The following is a 14,582-nucleotide window of genomic DNA, read 5'->3' on the forward strand; positions in this document are numbered from 1 at the left end:
GAATTTATTTTAAAACTTCCAATAGATAAGCAGATTTGCAGAATATTGAAACACAAAATTTTCCAATATTCATTCTCTTTAGTTATCTCTGAACATTTCCAAAATAATTTTAAAAAACTAAACTGATATTTATATATGGTGTCCCTTTAAATCTTACTTTTGTGTTTATAAGCTACAAAAAATACATACAGTTATACTGATTGTTTTGTTTTTGGATAGCATATTGCATTAGTTAAATTTGTCTCAGATAGTGAATTCGGTAGACACAGGCTAGAAACTGAGAGTATTTAAGATCTCAGAGATCTTAAAGTTTAAATCGACTTGTTCAGGAAGTTGCCAGGAGTCAAGATTGGCTCAAAGGTAACACCAAAAAAAAAAAAAAAAAAAGTCAACCTATGTCATAGATTTTCTCATGTGTTTGGAAGCCAAAAGTACAATTTAAATAACTGCTATAAAAATAATCTTACTTTAAGCATAAATAAGTAGTTTTTGATAGATTTATAATTAGTGTAATAATTTCTTTGAATTGCAGGTGAAATTATTTCACCTATTGTTAAAATATTTTTCAAATAATTATTTCCCATCAACCACAGCTGAAAATGTGTGCCTTAGAAATAATAAAGGTTTAAGTCTATAATTAAACACACATTTGCCTGGGAATAAAATCTAATACAGACAATAACTTTAACACAGGCATTAATACTTACGATCCAAGCACATACTATAAAAGAATTTTGCCATAATTTTGCTACAAATCAACTTATAATTTTGCTCTCAGGAGACAAATAGTGGCAAATATAATGCCTGGCTACATTCATTCTTTCTCAGGGAAAAAAAAAATCAAAAACCCTGAATCACTTTAAATTATATGAGATGATTAGAATGTTCAGTTATTCAATAAAAGCAACCTCACAGAGCTTGACTTTTAATAAATAACATAGATTATATACTAGCTATACTTGAATTTAAACATATAATTGATTTATTATGTGCCATCAAGTCAGTGTCAGCTCTTAGTGACCACATAGATAAGTTTTCTCTAGACTCTTCAGGTCTTCCAGTGGTGCACCCATCACTGCGGTAATTGAGTCCATGCACTTTGCTAATGGTTGTCTTTTTCTCTCTCTTTCCTCCCACAGTATGAAAGGACCCAGCTCTCCTGAGAGGTTTATAATGCTGGGAAAGGTAGAAAGTAAGAGAAGAGGACTATAATTTCAATTAAATTCTCTGATACCAAGGATTTTAAGTTCCTCCTCACCAAATCTCTGTCTTGAGTGATACTGGCATATACTAAGAGTTGTTTCTGTGCTCTTCCGCTCTACTGTTTCTTCAGTTCGTATAATTAATAATTTTGTTGAGGTTGAAGTACCTTGTACCTGGAAGAGTATCTTAATAAGTTATTGGGAAAATCACAAGAATTCATTCCTATAGAATCAATGCAGTGAGCTCTATTTATAATGATTATTGAGCTATATTTGACTCTTTGGACGCCAGTACATTTTGCAAATAAATATTTAATCCTAAGCAGCAAACTGTCATCATACTGATGTTACTGTTCTTTTAATTCACTGGCCAGGTGCTGAAACATAAAAATGAAAACAAAATATCAAAAGTATTCCATCCATTCTTTAATTTTATTTTGTTATGCTTTCCAAGTTGTTTGCTCCCCTAGTCAGCTTACTAATTGTTATAAATTACATAATTATTGGCTAGCTATAAAAGTATTTCTTACCTGGTGGCAGGTTTTAGGTAAAATGTATGGTGCCCAATAAGGCTCCCCAGACTGACAATCCTGCACAGTTCCATGTACAAGAATTACCTCATCCATAGCTTCGTCATAAATATCACATTTAGTGTGATTTGGTACATCCACAACATATGTATTAGAAAACTGCACACACATTTTGTATGACCAATCCTGTATACACCAAAGACATATATGAATTAGATGAACATTTATAAAAATTGTAGCTTGGCTATAATTCAAGATTTTTATGCAGGACAAAGAATTTCCCTTGAATCAAGCTTAATTCTTGATAACTACATATCCATGTCCAAAATGTTTATTGCACTCAAAAGTATTTTGAAATATTTTAATGTGTTGCCTTGCTCTGCTCATTATTTTATACTTTGGATGAACCATCAAAACATCAGTAAATGTTATTGTGTATTTATTTATGTACTAGATTTATAGGCTCCCTATCCCTTATACATTTACTTAAATTATTTCCTAGACTTGTACCCTAAATCAGGGGTCCCCAACTCCCGGGCGGCAACATGCCAGCAACTGGTCTGCACAAACAAGCAAAGCCCCATCCATGAGATGCAGGCAGCACACAAAACCATGCACTCGCTGGTCCATGGAAGAACCTTTCTTCACAAAACCAGTCCCTAGTGCCCAAAAGGTTGGGGACCTCTGCCCTAAATCATACCTTGAGTATAACCAGAATTTTCCAGTTAAGAGCCCTTAGATATTCTAGTCCTCAAATTTTAGATATTTAATCAACAAATGTAAGACATACCATGTTTTTCCCAAAATAGGACCTGGTCTTTTTTTTTTTCCTCCAAAAGAGGCACCAGGTCTTATTTTGGGTGGAGGGTCTTTTCCACTCACCTCACAGTGGTGATACCAATAGGCCCACCCAGCCAGCCCACTTCTTCTGTGGCTGAAGGAGCAGCTTCATTCTGCAGCTGAGAATGGAGCTCTGGCCTGCATTTTACCATTAGAGGCCATTCCAGAAGGCCTGTGCCGCCAAGAACTGAGCTATAGATTGAATTCATAGCTCGGTTCTCAGCTGCACAGGCCTTCTAGAGTGGGCCAGAGAGGCACGTGTCAATCCATGGGAGGCCTGGCTACAGTGATAAGCTCCACCCCCACCCTAGCTTGATTTTTAGGTATGTGCCTCACCCCCTAACTAGGGCTTATTTTTGGAGTAGGGCTTATATTAGGCCCACCCCCAAACCACAATTAAAAACTATATCAATTCCATTCTGTACTCAAAGACATATATTTGTTCAGTAAGATGAGGAGACTGTCATCCCCATATACAAACCTAAATGTTATGACTCCATTTAAATTCATACATTTAAACAATAAGCTGTTCTTTATAATATTAATGTTCTTCAGTATTCTATAAATATGTCAATTTCATAACCATATATAATTCAGACTTTTGCTCTTTCCCCTTTTTTCCCCCAAGTATCTCACTTTTATCAATCTAGGATTATGGGGTTTTTTTGCTTTCTGATCTTCCACCAGGGCAGGAAGGATTCCTTTAATAGGGATTATTTCAATGCAATGCACCCTATAACTGAGATATCCTGTGAGATATCCTACAGCATCACTCAACAGTATTTTCTTGTTTGAAGGAATTACCACTGGCAAATCACAGCATTTTGTAACAGTTTATATTAAAACAGTAGCTATCCAAAAGCATTCCAGCCTTTCCCAAACTGTATTTAATTCAAAACTATAGTTTATTGGCCTCTCTCTCCATCTTCCATATACTTAACTAGCAGAGATATAAAAATCTGATCCAATATCATCTAGGAACCAGTGAATCTGGTTATTCACATGTCACTACTGTATCTATAAATATTGACAAGGTTTGCTAGCTACACCAATTATTAAAATTCTCAGCTTCTTCATTGATAAGTCTATTTCAGTTGCAACACAGTTTAAGTAAGAGAATCAGCAAAACAACTTACACTAGAACTATAAGAAAGCTGCAGACATGCCTACCAGATTTGGAAGACTTTCTTTAAAGGTTTTAAGAGCAACATCAAGAGCAATTTTTAACCATATTTTATATTCCAGGGAGGGTGGGTCCAAAAATGTATCAAAAGCTTCAAACAAGTCATTAATAGAGATGAAACACGTCTGGGGGAAAAAAGAATAAACCAAGCCCATGAGACAATTACAACTATCATTGTACCTTGTATTTGGGCAACTGTATTACTTCAATTTCAATTTCATCTTTAGTGAACTTCACAAAATCTTGTCCTTTCCATACCCCGTGTGAAAAACATTATGTACCATCCTGTCATGAGAACTACCACACAATACAAGCTGTACTTGTAATTGAGATAAACATGAGGTTCTTCACAAATGTCCGTGCACATAAACTACTCACAAGAGAGTAGGATAAATTGAAATGACATAAGGAGCTGATAGGGGAAGAGCTTCTATTGGACTGAGAGAGAGAAAATGAGAAGATGGCTAGCAAGCAAAGTTATATTTATGTAGTTTCAGACTGCTGAAGATATGGAAATTTATGGAGGATGGAAGATAATCAGAGGAGTTGACACAAAAGCCGCCATGCAAGGAGTAAGACAGCGTAACATTGGATGTCTACCTGGCATATATTTCAGAGAGGAAGAAGAGGATCCAAAAATCAAAGTTCTTCCAGTATGAGAGTTGCTTGCTACGTTTTAATTAAATCCTTGAATAATTCTTCAAGGAATTTAGTCATAACTACTCACTTAACAAAAGCTTACTCGGGGTGGCATTACTTTTGAAGTCAAAAGTATGCAGAGCAAATAAAAATATAAAGCAATTTGTCATATTCCACTTTATTTTGAAGTCAAAATTGGGGAAAAGGAAGGGTGGAAGAGGATTTGCTTCTCTCAGCTTCAGGTTGGTTAGTCTCTATCTTATTCAAAAGTCATACTAATGTGTTTCTTCCTTTCCCCAAACATGAAGCCAAAATGGATGGACAGTCAGGTGGTTTGAACTTGTGAAGATACTGCAGATACAACTGTTGAAAAAAGTAAGGGATTTTAATAGCTGCTTTCCATTTTTTTTGAAGTGCTGATACTTTGTAACTAATACTTTGTAACTAAGTATTAGTTCTGCCTTATTTGTCTCTGTCTGTCGGAACCATGACAAACGTTTTGTGTCTAGATAGTCCTTCCAAGTAATCAAAGATTTTAGTCTCTCACTTCTGTGTCAGGAATCCAAAATATTTTCAGCTTCAAATTCTTCCTCCACTCTGCAAGATTGGAGAATGGTGGGCAGGAGAGAAGGGGCAAAAATTTCAAAGATGGAATTTAACATGCTCATACAAACCCATCACCATCTGTTAGGGCGCATTTATAAATGTTTACTCAGCTATGATACAAATAAAGAACAAACAAAACAATGAGTGGTAAAATGGATGTAAATATTTTAAAGAAAAAGTTATGATAGAATAATGGGAAGAAATTATGGACTAAATCTATAAAATGCACATCGTTATAACTTATAGGAAAGCTAGTACAAAATCTTCTACAGCTGGCACACAAATCCATTAATAATACCTGAGATAAACAAATCATACAGTAATAAATGTTGGAAATGTCATAAAACGTAAAGAATGTTGTATCACATGTGGTGGACATGTAAAAAAAGATTAAAGCCTCACAGAGTCACTTTGTAGAGATGGGCGGAATATAATTTTAATTAAAAAAAATAAGATAAATAATACAAAAATTTAAAATGGAACCACAACTTTTCTTACTGTGTATAATCTCAGAAAAAGTCAGCAAGAAACATAATTTAATGAAAAGAGATCTGTGAGAATAAATTTTTGCCAAAACTGAAAGATAACAATTTCAACAATATCTGACTGAGAACTTAAACTTGGAGAATATGCAGCAAAGGCAAATCTAACTATTCATAACAGATGTTTAACCAAATTTAAGCAAGAAGGAGTCCCATACATAGAATACATCATGCAGTATCGCAAATATAATAACTTAAAATCTAGTTTCTAAGGGGGGGCTAAACATCTACAAATATTATACATTAGTAGATGTATAAAAAGGGGAAATTAGAAACTCAGTAGTTTGTATTCCTTTGGGGGAGATTTTAATTGTTAAGTTTGCTTTGCTTATCTAGTTTGTCCTTTTATTAACGTAAAAAACAATACGGTGGAGATCTTAAAAAAAAAATTAGTCAAAACCATAATTTTATAGTACAAAAAATATTTTCATGCAATCCGCAGCTATTTTTTTTCCTGTTATTTCATTTATTTATTAAATCCATGTGCTACCCATCTTGTCAGAGACAGCTCTGAGAAGTTTACAAATATAAAATAACATTATATTCAATTCTGGATGAATAACTGCCGGGCAATTAGGGGGTTGGTACACTACCAACAGCCTTAGGTTCTTCCATACACAGGAACTCGCATCCAGTCATGTCCAGGGTACTGGTCCTTGCTACTGAGATAATTTCTAAAATATAATGGTGTCCATTCCTCAATCTTTATGGTGCAACTGCTATGGTGCAGCTGAAACTCAGCTGGAATTTTCCCAACAGGATTATATCCCTGTTGCTCTCCAGCCAGGTAATAATGATGATGATGATGATGATGATGATGATGATGATGATGATGATGATGATGATGATGTTGGAAGGGACCTTCTAGTCCAACTTTCTGCTCAGGCAGGAAACCCTATACCATTTCAGACAAATGGCTGTCCAGTCTCTTCTTAAAAACTTCCAGTGTTGGAGCATTCACCGCTTCTGAAGGCAGGTTGTTCCACTGATTAATTGTTCTGTCAGAAAATTTCTCCTTAGTTCTAGGTTGCTTCTCTTTTTGATTAGTTTCCATCCATTGCTTCTTCTTCTGCCTTGTGGCAACTCCTGAGATATTAGAACACTGCTATCATGTCATCCCTAGTCATTCTCTTCATTAAACTAGTTACTAGACATGCCCAATTCCAGCAACCGTTCCTTATATGTTTTAGCCTCCAGCCCCCTAATCTTCTTTGTTGCTCTTCTCTGTACTCTTTCTAGAGTCTCAACATCTTTTTTATATCATGGTGACCAAAACTGGATGCAGTATTTTAAGTGGGACCTTACCAAGGCACGGTCCCATGGATACATGGAAGATCTGCATATCTTTCAAGAATGTATCATAAAGCGACGCAGACTTGGCTTTTAGCAACAGCAGCTGGAGGCCAAGATGCTTGGCAATTCAACCACAGACCTAGGACAGGGATAAATGGCTTAGAAGAGGGGAGATGCTGCAATATATAGGTCTTCCTCCTCCTGCAGTGCCCTTCCCAGATTGTCCCACAAAACAAAGGAATTAATTTTCATCTTGCATTCTTTACAAGAAGCAAAGTATGTCTAGGGAGGGAACCACTCAATGGCAATGCCTCCATTCTAGATGGAAGAAATAATTCCCTAGAAATAGTTTTTCTTCTTTGGTCATTGTAACCTAAAATGCCAATATAATTTGTGGTTAGCACAAAGAATAATCCCCAAATAGACAATATCTAAAAGTAATTATACAAAGAATTTATATTATATACGGTACCCTTGACCAAAAATTAGTATATTCCTTTTGTCTGGGATGGTGTTGACTTCCATTGAGCAAACAATTTTGGGAGGGACACACATGAAATGCTAAGGGACAGGCACCAATGTAGCCTACCAGATCTGCTGGATCAACATCGGCAAACAACAGGGTGACACATGTCACAGCCAGTTTACCCTTACATCCACAGCTATGTAGGAAGCATTGAAAATGGAGAATCAGTTGTTTTTCTAATCTAGTTATGACTATCATTACAAACATCTCAGGTAATTTCCTCAGCCAAAAATTCTGTAACAACATTTTAGTATTTTTAAGAGCAGCTTAAAAATTAAATGAATTAATTTTGTGCAATGGACACAATAATTTGCTGCTTTCTATACTGTCCCACACTGATATAATTTTATCTTTTTTACTTTAGGGCATTGGAGCAAACAGGAATATAATATAAAACAAAACTGGATAATTCAATACGCTTTGTTTAACATTTGTTAAGATTAAATGATTTAAATATTTTTGAATTCAGGTTTAAAAATATGAACTACTATTACAAAACTTTCACACATTTTATACAATTACATATAATTTCTTGTTAGTCAAAAACTTTAATTCTAATATTATGTAAAATCATTTTATAAAGTAGAATTCTCCAACCTGCACAGCAGTTTCACAAATAATTCCAAATTCCATTTCTTGCTTAGTTAAGCAATTGAGCTCCCCTATCATAGCTCCAGTCACAAAGTAATCTGTGTAGTGAGAGGTAACAGGTTTATGAATTCTTCTGGGAATATTTTTGTCAACGTCTTTCAGAGTATCTTTAATTTCTTTAGAAACTCCATAAGAAGGGGCTGTACCAGAAAGCTAGGTATAAAGAAACAGTAGTAATTAAATTTAGGCAGATAGTTAAAATAATAATTTGCATGTACTAGTATAGGTCTTCACAGCTGGCATCAATGAAGCAATGATGAGCTTTTAGGCTGGATAGCCATGATCTCTCTAGTTTCTTTTGTTTTGATGTTCCAGCAGCAGTTGTGACTGACATCTTCAGAAGCAGAGTGGGCTGCTTTGTGGTGTATCTCTTAGCAGCTAAAGGCAACTGAGCTAGGCTGACTAGGCTCTTATATGTGAACCTGGCAAGCTGGTCTCTCTTTGGTCCATCTATAGCTGGACTTCTGATTGGATTATTTTTGACAATTCCAAGAGTTATGGTTACTGACTGGACTGTTTTTGAGTTAGGATGCTGCTAGGTATTCTTTCTGGTGAGGGTTCCGGATAAGGAACCAATCAGCAGTCTGGCACAAAGACAGGTTAATCAGGAGCTGGTATTCTTGGAATTTCTTCAAACAGGACCAATCAGACAAAGAACTAACGAAGAACCAGCTTTCTTGTATATCCATGATGTGAACCAATATGAGATCATCTTGCCAGCATGCCATCACTGCTTCAATAATTTGCACATATTTCATTTCACTATTAACACTATTAACAGTCAAGTATACATCTGGGAGATATACTGCAATAAATGCAGAAAGACAATGATAAAGCAGACACTTTTAAAATTGCATACTTGTTCCCCAAAGCATGTACCAATGAGACCTAGGTAAAGATAAAGGATTTTACTCTGCTAGTTGTTGCTGACTATATGTGGTGGAAGTCTCCATATCTGACCATGGAGACCAACAACTCAAATCTTGCTCTGGTCAAATATGGATGCTTCCACAACTTGCCAAATTATGAGAGAACCAGCATAGGTGGTACCCCATCCATTTGAAATATTTCTCATATTTTGTTCAACTGTCAATTATATACTCCCGTTAAGCTTAAATACTTATTATCCCTATGGGAAAGAACAGCCCTCTGAGATCTGAACCACATATTGTCATATTTCCTCCTGGGCTCAAATGTACATATCGTACACGGAACTGCTAAATTTATAACTAAGTCAATGGTCTTAAAGAACCAGATACATTGAATACATTAGTGTACTCTGTAAGGGAGATTCATTTATCTGATTACTGACTCCTTATACTAACATATATGTATTTTATTACTCTACTTCCTCCTGTCTTATTCCAGAATTAGACTATGTACTCCATTTTATTTTATTTATTTTAATTTATTTTATTGATAAGGTTGCAAGACTAATCAAGTAATAAGCTAAATAAATTGATATATTTTTAAACTTATATTATGGATATAATTGTGTGTTATATGAATAAAAAAAGACAACCAAGACATTTTAAAACATCTGAGCAAAGAAACAGCGAAAAATAATTGATACTGCTATATTTCAGAATCAAGACTAAAAGAGAAGAAAATGAAAGCTTCTCAGCAAGAAGCAGAAAATAAGGAATTTAACAAAGTGCCTCAAACTGTTTCACTGGAATTGCCCCCTTGTTCTATTGTGACAACAAAGATACTAATTAAATCTTATATTTGAGATCATGGAATTAATTCTGATGGATGTAGATGTAGATCACTACTTTTATCAAAAATAATTTTATAGATATATGGGATGATAGCCAAGGTGACAAAAAGGCATTATTTTCTTCCATATAACAACAAACAAATAATTATCCCAATCAACAATCCAATAAAAATAAAATAAACCTTACTGTTAAGGAAAGAAAAGTGCTAAATCCTCAGTTGAATAGAATTAACCAAATCCTCATTTTATTAGAATAAATCAAAAGGACAAAATGAGCATACAAGTTTTTAAATTCTTCAGTACTTTTCATCAGACAGCTAGTAGTAAACAGGGACATCCAGTGAACGGAGAGGGTGTATGTCAATAAAAACAAGAAAGTGGTTGCAATTCTTTGATCAAGTGACTAAATTAGTAGACCAGCAAAATGCTGTGGATATAGTATACTTAGACTTTAGCAATCATTTGATAAAGTAGACCACAACCTACTTCTTGGAAAGCTAGAAAAAGTGGGACAGATAGCATCACCATCAGATGGATTTGTAACTGGCTGACAAACCATACTCAACGAGTAGTCCTTAATGGTACTAAGTCTACATGGAGGGAAGTAAGCAGTGGGGTACCAAAGGGTTCTGTCTTAGACCTAATACTCTTCAATATCTTCATAAATGACTTAGATGAGCTAATTGAAGGGGAACTTATCAAATTTGCAGATGATACTAAGCTGGCAGGAATAGCCAACACTCTAGATGATAGGCTGAAGATCCAGATGGATCTTGACAGACTAGAACACTGGGCCCTATCTAACAAAATAAATTCAATGTAGAAAAAAGTCTTACACTTAGGCAAGAAAAACCAAAAGTACACATATAGATTGGGTGAAACCAGGCTTAATAGCAGTAACTGTGAGAGGGATCTTGAAGTCTTAGTGGACAATCAATTAAATATGAGCCAACAGTGTGCAGCAGCAGCCAAAAAAGACAATGCAATCCTAAGTTGCATTAACAGGGATTCAATCAAGATCATGTGAGGTACTAATACCATTCTATAAAGCCTTAGTAAAACCACACCTAGAATACTGCAACCAATTTTGGTCTCCACACTATAAAAAAGACGTTGAGACTCTAGAAACAGTGCAGAGAAGAGCAACAAAGATGATTAGAGGACTGGAGACTAAATGTATGAAGAATGGTTAAAGGAACCGAGCATGGCTAGTCTAGTGAAGAGAATGACCAGGGGAGATATGATAGCAGTGTTCCAATATTTGAAGGACTGTCACAGAGAGGAGGGGATCAACCTATTTTCCAAAGTACCTGAAGGCCAGACAAGCACTAATGGATGTAAACTGATCAAGAAGAGATTCAATCTAGAAATAAGGAGAAATTTTCTGACAGTGAGAACAATCAACCAATGAAACAATTTGCCTTCAGATGTTGTGGGAGTTTCATCACTGGAAGCTTTCAAGAAGAGACTGGACTGCTATCTGTCAGAAATGGTGTAGGGTCTCCTTGGATGGGGGGGTTGGCCTAGATGATCCACAAAGTCCCTTCCAACTCTGTTATTCTAGTTCTTGTCAATTACATGATCAAAACCCAGTCTCTTTTTTAGATGCCATTAATTATAGCAAACAATAATAAAGAACAAAGAAGTCTAAAACTTTGACCAGCAACAAAACATTCAATTTCAAGATAGGTTACAGACTAGTAGCAATTGTGAATTACACGTTGTATACAGTATTACTAAAATAATTTTAAGTAATATTAATTTCCTCATACCCAGTTATATTTCTGGGTATTTGTTGAGATCAACCCCGACTGCTCTTTAGAAGGCCAGATCCCGAAGTTGAAACTCAAATACTTTGGCCACCTAATGAAAAGGAAAGACTCACTGGAGAAGAGCCTAATGCTAGGAAAGATTGAGGGCAATAGAAAAAGGGGACGACAGAGAATGAGGTGGCTGGATGGAGTCACTGAAGCAGTAGGAGTGAGCTTAAATGGACTCCAGAAGATGGTAGAGGACAAAGACCTGGAGGAACATTGTCCATGGGGTCGCAATGGGTCGGACACGACTTCACAACTAACAACAACAAATATCTTACCTTAATCATTCCTGATACAATTAAATGGATTCCTTGTGGCATATCACCTTCTTCACATATGCTATCTCCATAATCATAATAATGAATTTTTGCTTTTTTCTGAAAATAAAAAGGAACAGTACTGTATTGTAGAATACAGACTTAATAGGTTTCTAAGCATACCATCAAAGACATCCAGTAAGAAAAGTATTTTTAGTGCTTTGAATATTTTAAAAGAGTAGCAACTGACAAATACATACAAAAGGATTTTAAAACTAGAGGACAACAATCAATGATAAATAAAATTTGCATAAGTAAAGTATGTTAAGATATTTAAATTATGTAACTATTTCAAATTTCCCATCCAGAAAATACCGCAATAAATTTGAATACAAAACATGGGATTTTTGTTGAGCAAAGGATAAACTCCAAACTTTGGGCCGAAACATTGAATGATGGAATATCAGATGAATGTAAGAGTAGCCTGGGATTTGAAGGTGAAAACCACTTGACCAGCCTGCACAACAATGGGGGAAAAAACCTCACATATAACAAGTATTGAGTTTTTAAGATGACTTAAATGGGTAAAGACTTCTTTCAAAGCAAGACCATGGTCTCATTTGTCAATGGTGATCTACAACATATCTGTAATGCTCCTTGGATGGTCCTGTGATATTTAACCTTTTAGAGAGTTTGCAATTTCTGGTTGGCTTGAAGAACAGAAAACTGAGGCAAAACAAAAACAGCAAGCAAACAAAAGAAAAGTGTTGGTGCCAAGGCATGCACCAAAATTACTATAACCAAATTCTCAAAGGCAACAAAAAATCACCCTAATAATCCTATTGAGAACTAACAGAGTACAGAGTACTGTTAGAAGACTGCAGTCCAGAACTTATGAAAAATAACATCTTGTAGTGTCCAAAATGTCCTATAGGCTGTCATAATAGAGATGCAAAAGCTCTTCCTTGATGGAACTGGAATATATACCTGATCTTGGTGCTGTAAAAACTCAAATGTATGAGGCATATACCAATCCCTACACCAGAAGATGATGAGTTCCCTGCAATTGGTTTGATATACAGATCTGAATGCTGTAGAAATCCTATCTGTCACTAAAACTGCAACATTTCCCAAATGATGTATGAAATGCCAAAGGGCTTTCTTGCAGTCCTTTGTATTTTCAGGCATTCAGGAAAGGTCATCTGCCTATTTGTTAAAAGAAGAAGGATTATAGGTGGTGGTAAAGATGAACCTATAGGAGAAACAGAGTCAGTGTCTTGTTTCCTGATTAATTTCCATGCAGCCTGTGAATGACTTAGGTACACACCTGAATTCGGAAACAACCTCTTTGAATGGATGATGGCAGGACTTGAAGGCTAACTTAATTGCCAGCTTCCCCCTTGCCCCCCCCCCACTTTTTTAATTTAAATGAATTATACTTTCTGACGTGGTATTTAGTATGTGAGGTTTTGGGGAGGACTATCACAAATATTTTTCCAGAATTTTTATAATAACAGCATTGGCTGAAAGATAAAGGCCTGTTTTAGGATGTAAAAACCATGCAGAGTCCCTTTATCCTTTTGGATTTAAGACTGGAGCAAATTGGAAATTCCTTCTTCCTGGAAAAAATGAGGATGAAGTTCCTGTAATAATTAGCAATTTTAAAAGCAATTTGCATTCTTCATGCAGTACCATCTCTCTCAGAGGAGGCAACTGGATGGTAACAAGTGCTGTGGACTGACTGAACTCAGATTTTTTTTTCCAAATTTGGCAAGACTCATCCTGAAGCTGGGATAATTAGCAAGAAGAGAATTAGTGTTTGTATTTACATTCGTTGGAGAAGGAATGATAGATATTCCTTGTTTAGTAGGGGCCAGCAACTTGATCCTGGTGGCACCGAGGTTAAAGTGCAATATTGCACGCAAACTCTGCTTACAGCCTGGAATTTGTTTTTGTTTTTTTTTTGTAATGTATTTTATTGATTTTTTAAAAAACATAAATCACTTAATAATTGGTGAACAGTGTGTTGTAAAACAATCACTAACAATTGATTTCTATAATCCATAATCCACATAATTTTAGTTGATTTCCTCTTTTCACAAAATATCCTCTTTTGCAAACATTGAGTTAATACAATTCTTATCGTTTTGATAGATAACAATTAAATATATATATTTTTCCCAATAGTCCTAAAAATAATAATCACATCAATATAATATTTCTTTTCTATCCAATCATTCCGGTTGCCTTATCAAAATCCTGTTACAGTCCTTATTTTAATTTGTTTCTCTCACCAAATTCTAGATACTCTTACTGGTTAAGATTTTCTCAAAAATTAATTACATTTAAGAATTTAACACTGTTTTTCCATATGAACCATCTCACACTATTACATTACTTAAGAAATAGATAAGACAGTAGAAAGAAAGAAAAGCAAGAGTAAAGAAGCATAAAAAATAACATACTACTTAAAATATATATCCCTCCTAAGCTAATATGTATTTATTTCCTAAATTTCTTATTCTTTTTAACCATAATTAAAAATATGTTTAATCTTTAAACATTCCATTTAATACATCTAGTTATTTAGTCCCTTAACTCTTATTCAAAACATTTTTATCCATTATAATTTTCTTAGATTCAATCACATTTAAATATCTAAAACATTTCCTTTATCTAAGTCATTTCAACTTTTTTATATTACTTATATCAAGAAAGAGAACAAAAAAGGGAAAAAAGCATACTATATATTATATTTAGAGAATTCATCCCTCTT

At 34.9% G+C, this 14,582-nt stretch overlaps 1 protein-coding gene across 1 annotated transcript in view; it reads right to left on the minus strand.

The window, feature by feature from the left end:
* Positions 1 to 1,214: 1,214 nt before the first annotated feature.
* Positions 1,215 to 14,582, minus strand: part of SLC9C2 (solute carrier family 9 member C2 (putative)) — a 54,049-nt gene continuing 40,681 nt past the window's right edge. Inside the window, exons 14-18 of the mRNA XM_029283764.1 lie at positions 11,828 to 11,926; positions 7,959 to 8,165; positions 3,743 to 3,880; positions 1,733 to 1,918; positions 1,215 to 1,376 (exon numbers count right to left, since the gene is read on the minus strand). Of these exons, the coding sequence (XP_029139597.1) occupies positions 1,215 to 1,376; positions 1,733 to 1,918; positions 3,743 to 3,880; positions 7,959 to 8,165; positions 11,828 to 11,926 (792 nt within the window). The remainder of the gene's footprint in view (positions 1,377 to 1,732; positions 1,919 to 3,742; positions 3,881 to 7,958; positions 8,166 to 11,827; positions 11,927 to 14,582) is intronic.

Source organism: Protobothrops mucrosquamatus, unplaced genomic scaffold (genome assembly GCF_001527695.2).
Source record: "Protobothrops mucrosquamatus isolate PMUCROS unplaced genomic scaffold, P.Mucros_1.0 scaffold217, whole genome shotgun sequence".
NCBI classification, from domain to species: Eukaryota; Metazoa; Chordata; class Lepidosauria; order Squamata; family Viperidae; genus Protobothrops; species Protobothrops mucrosquamatus.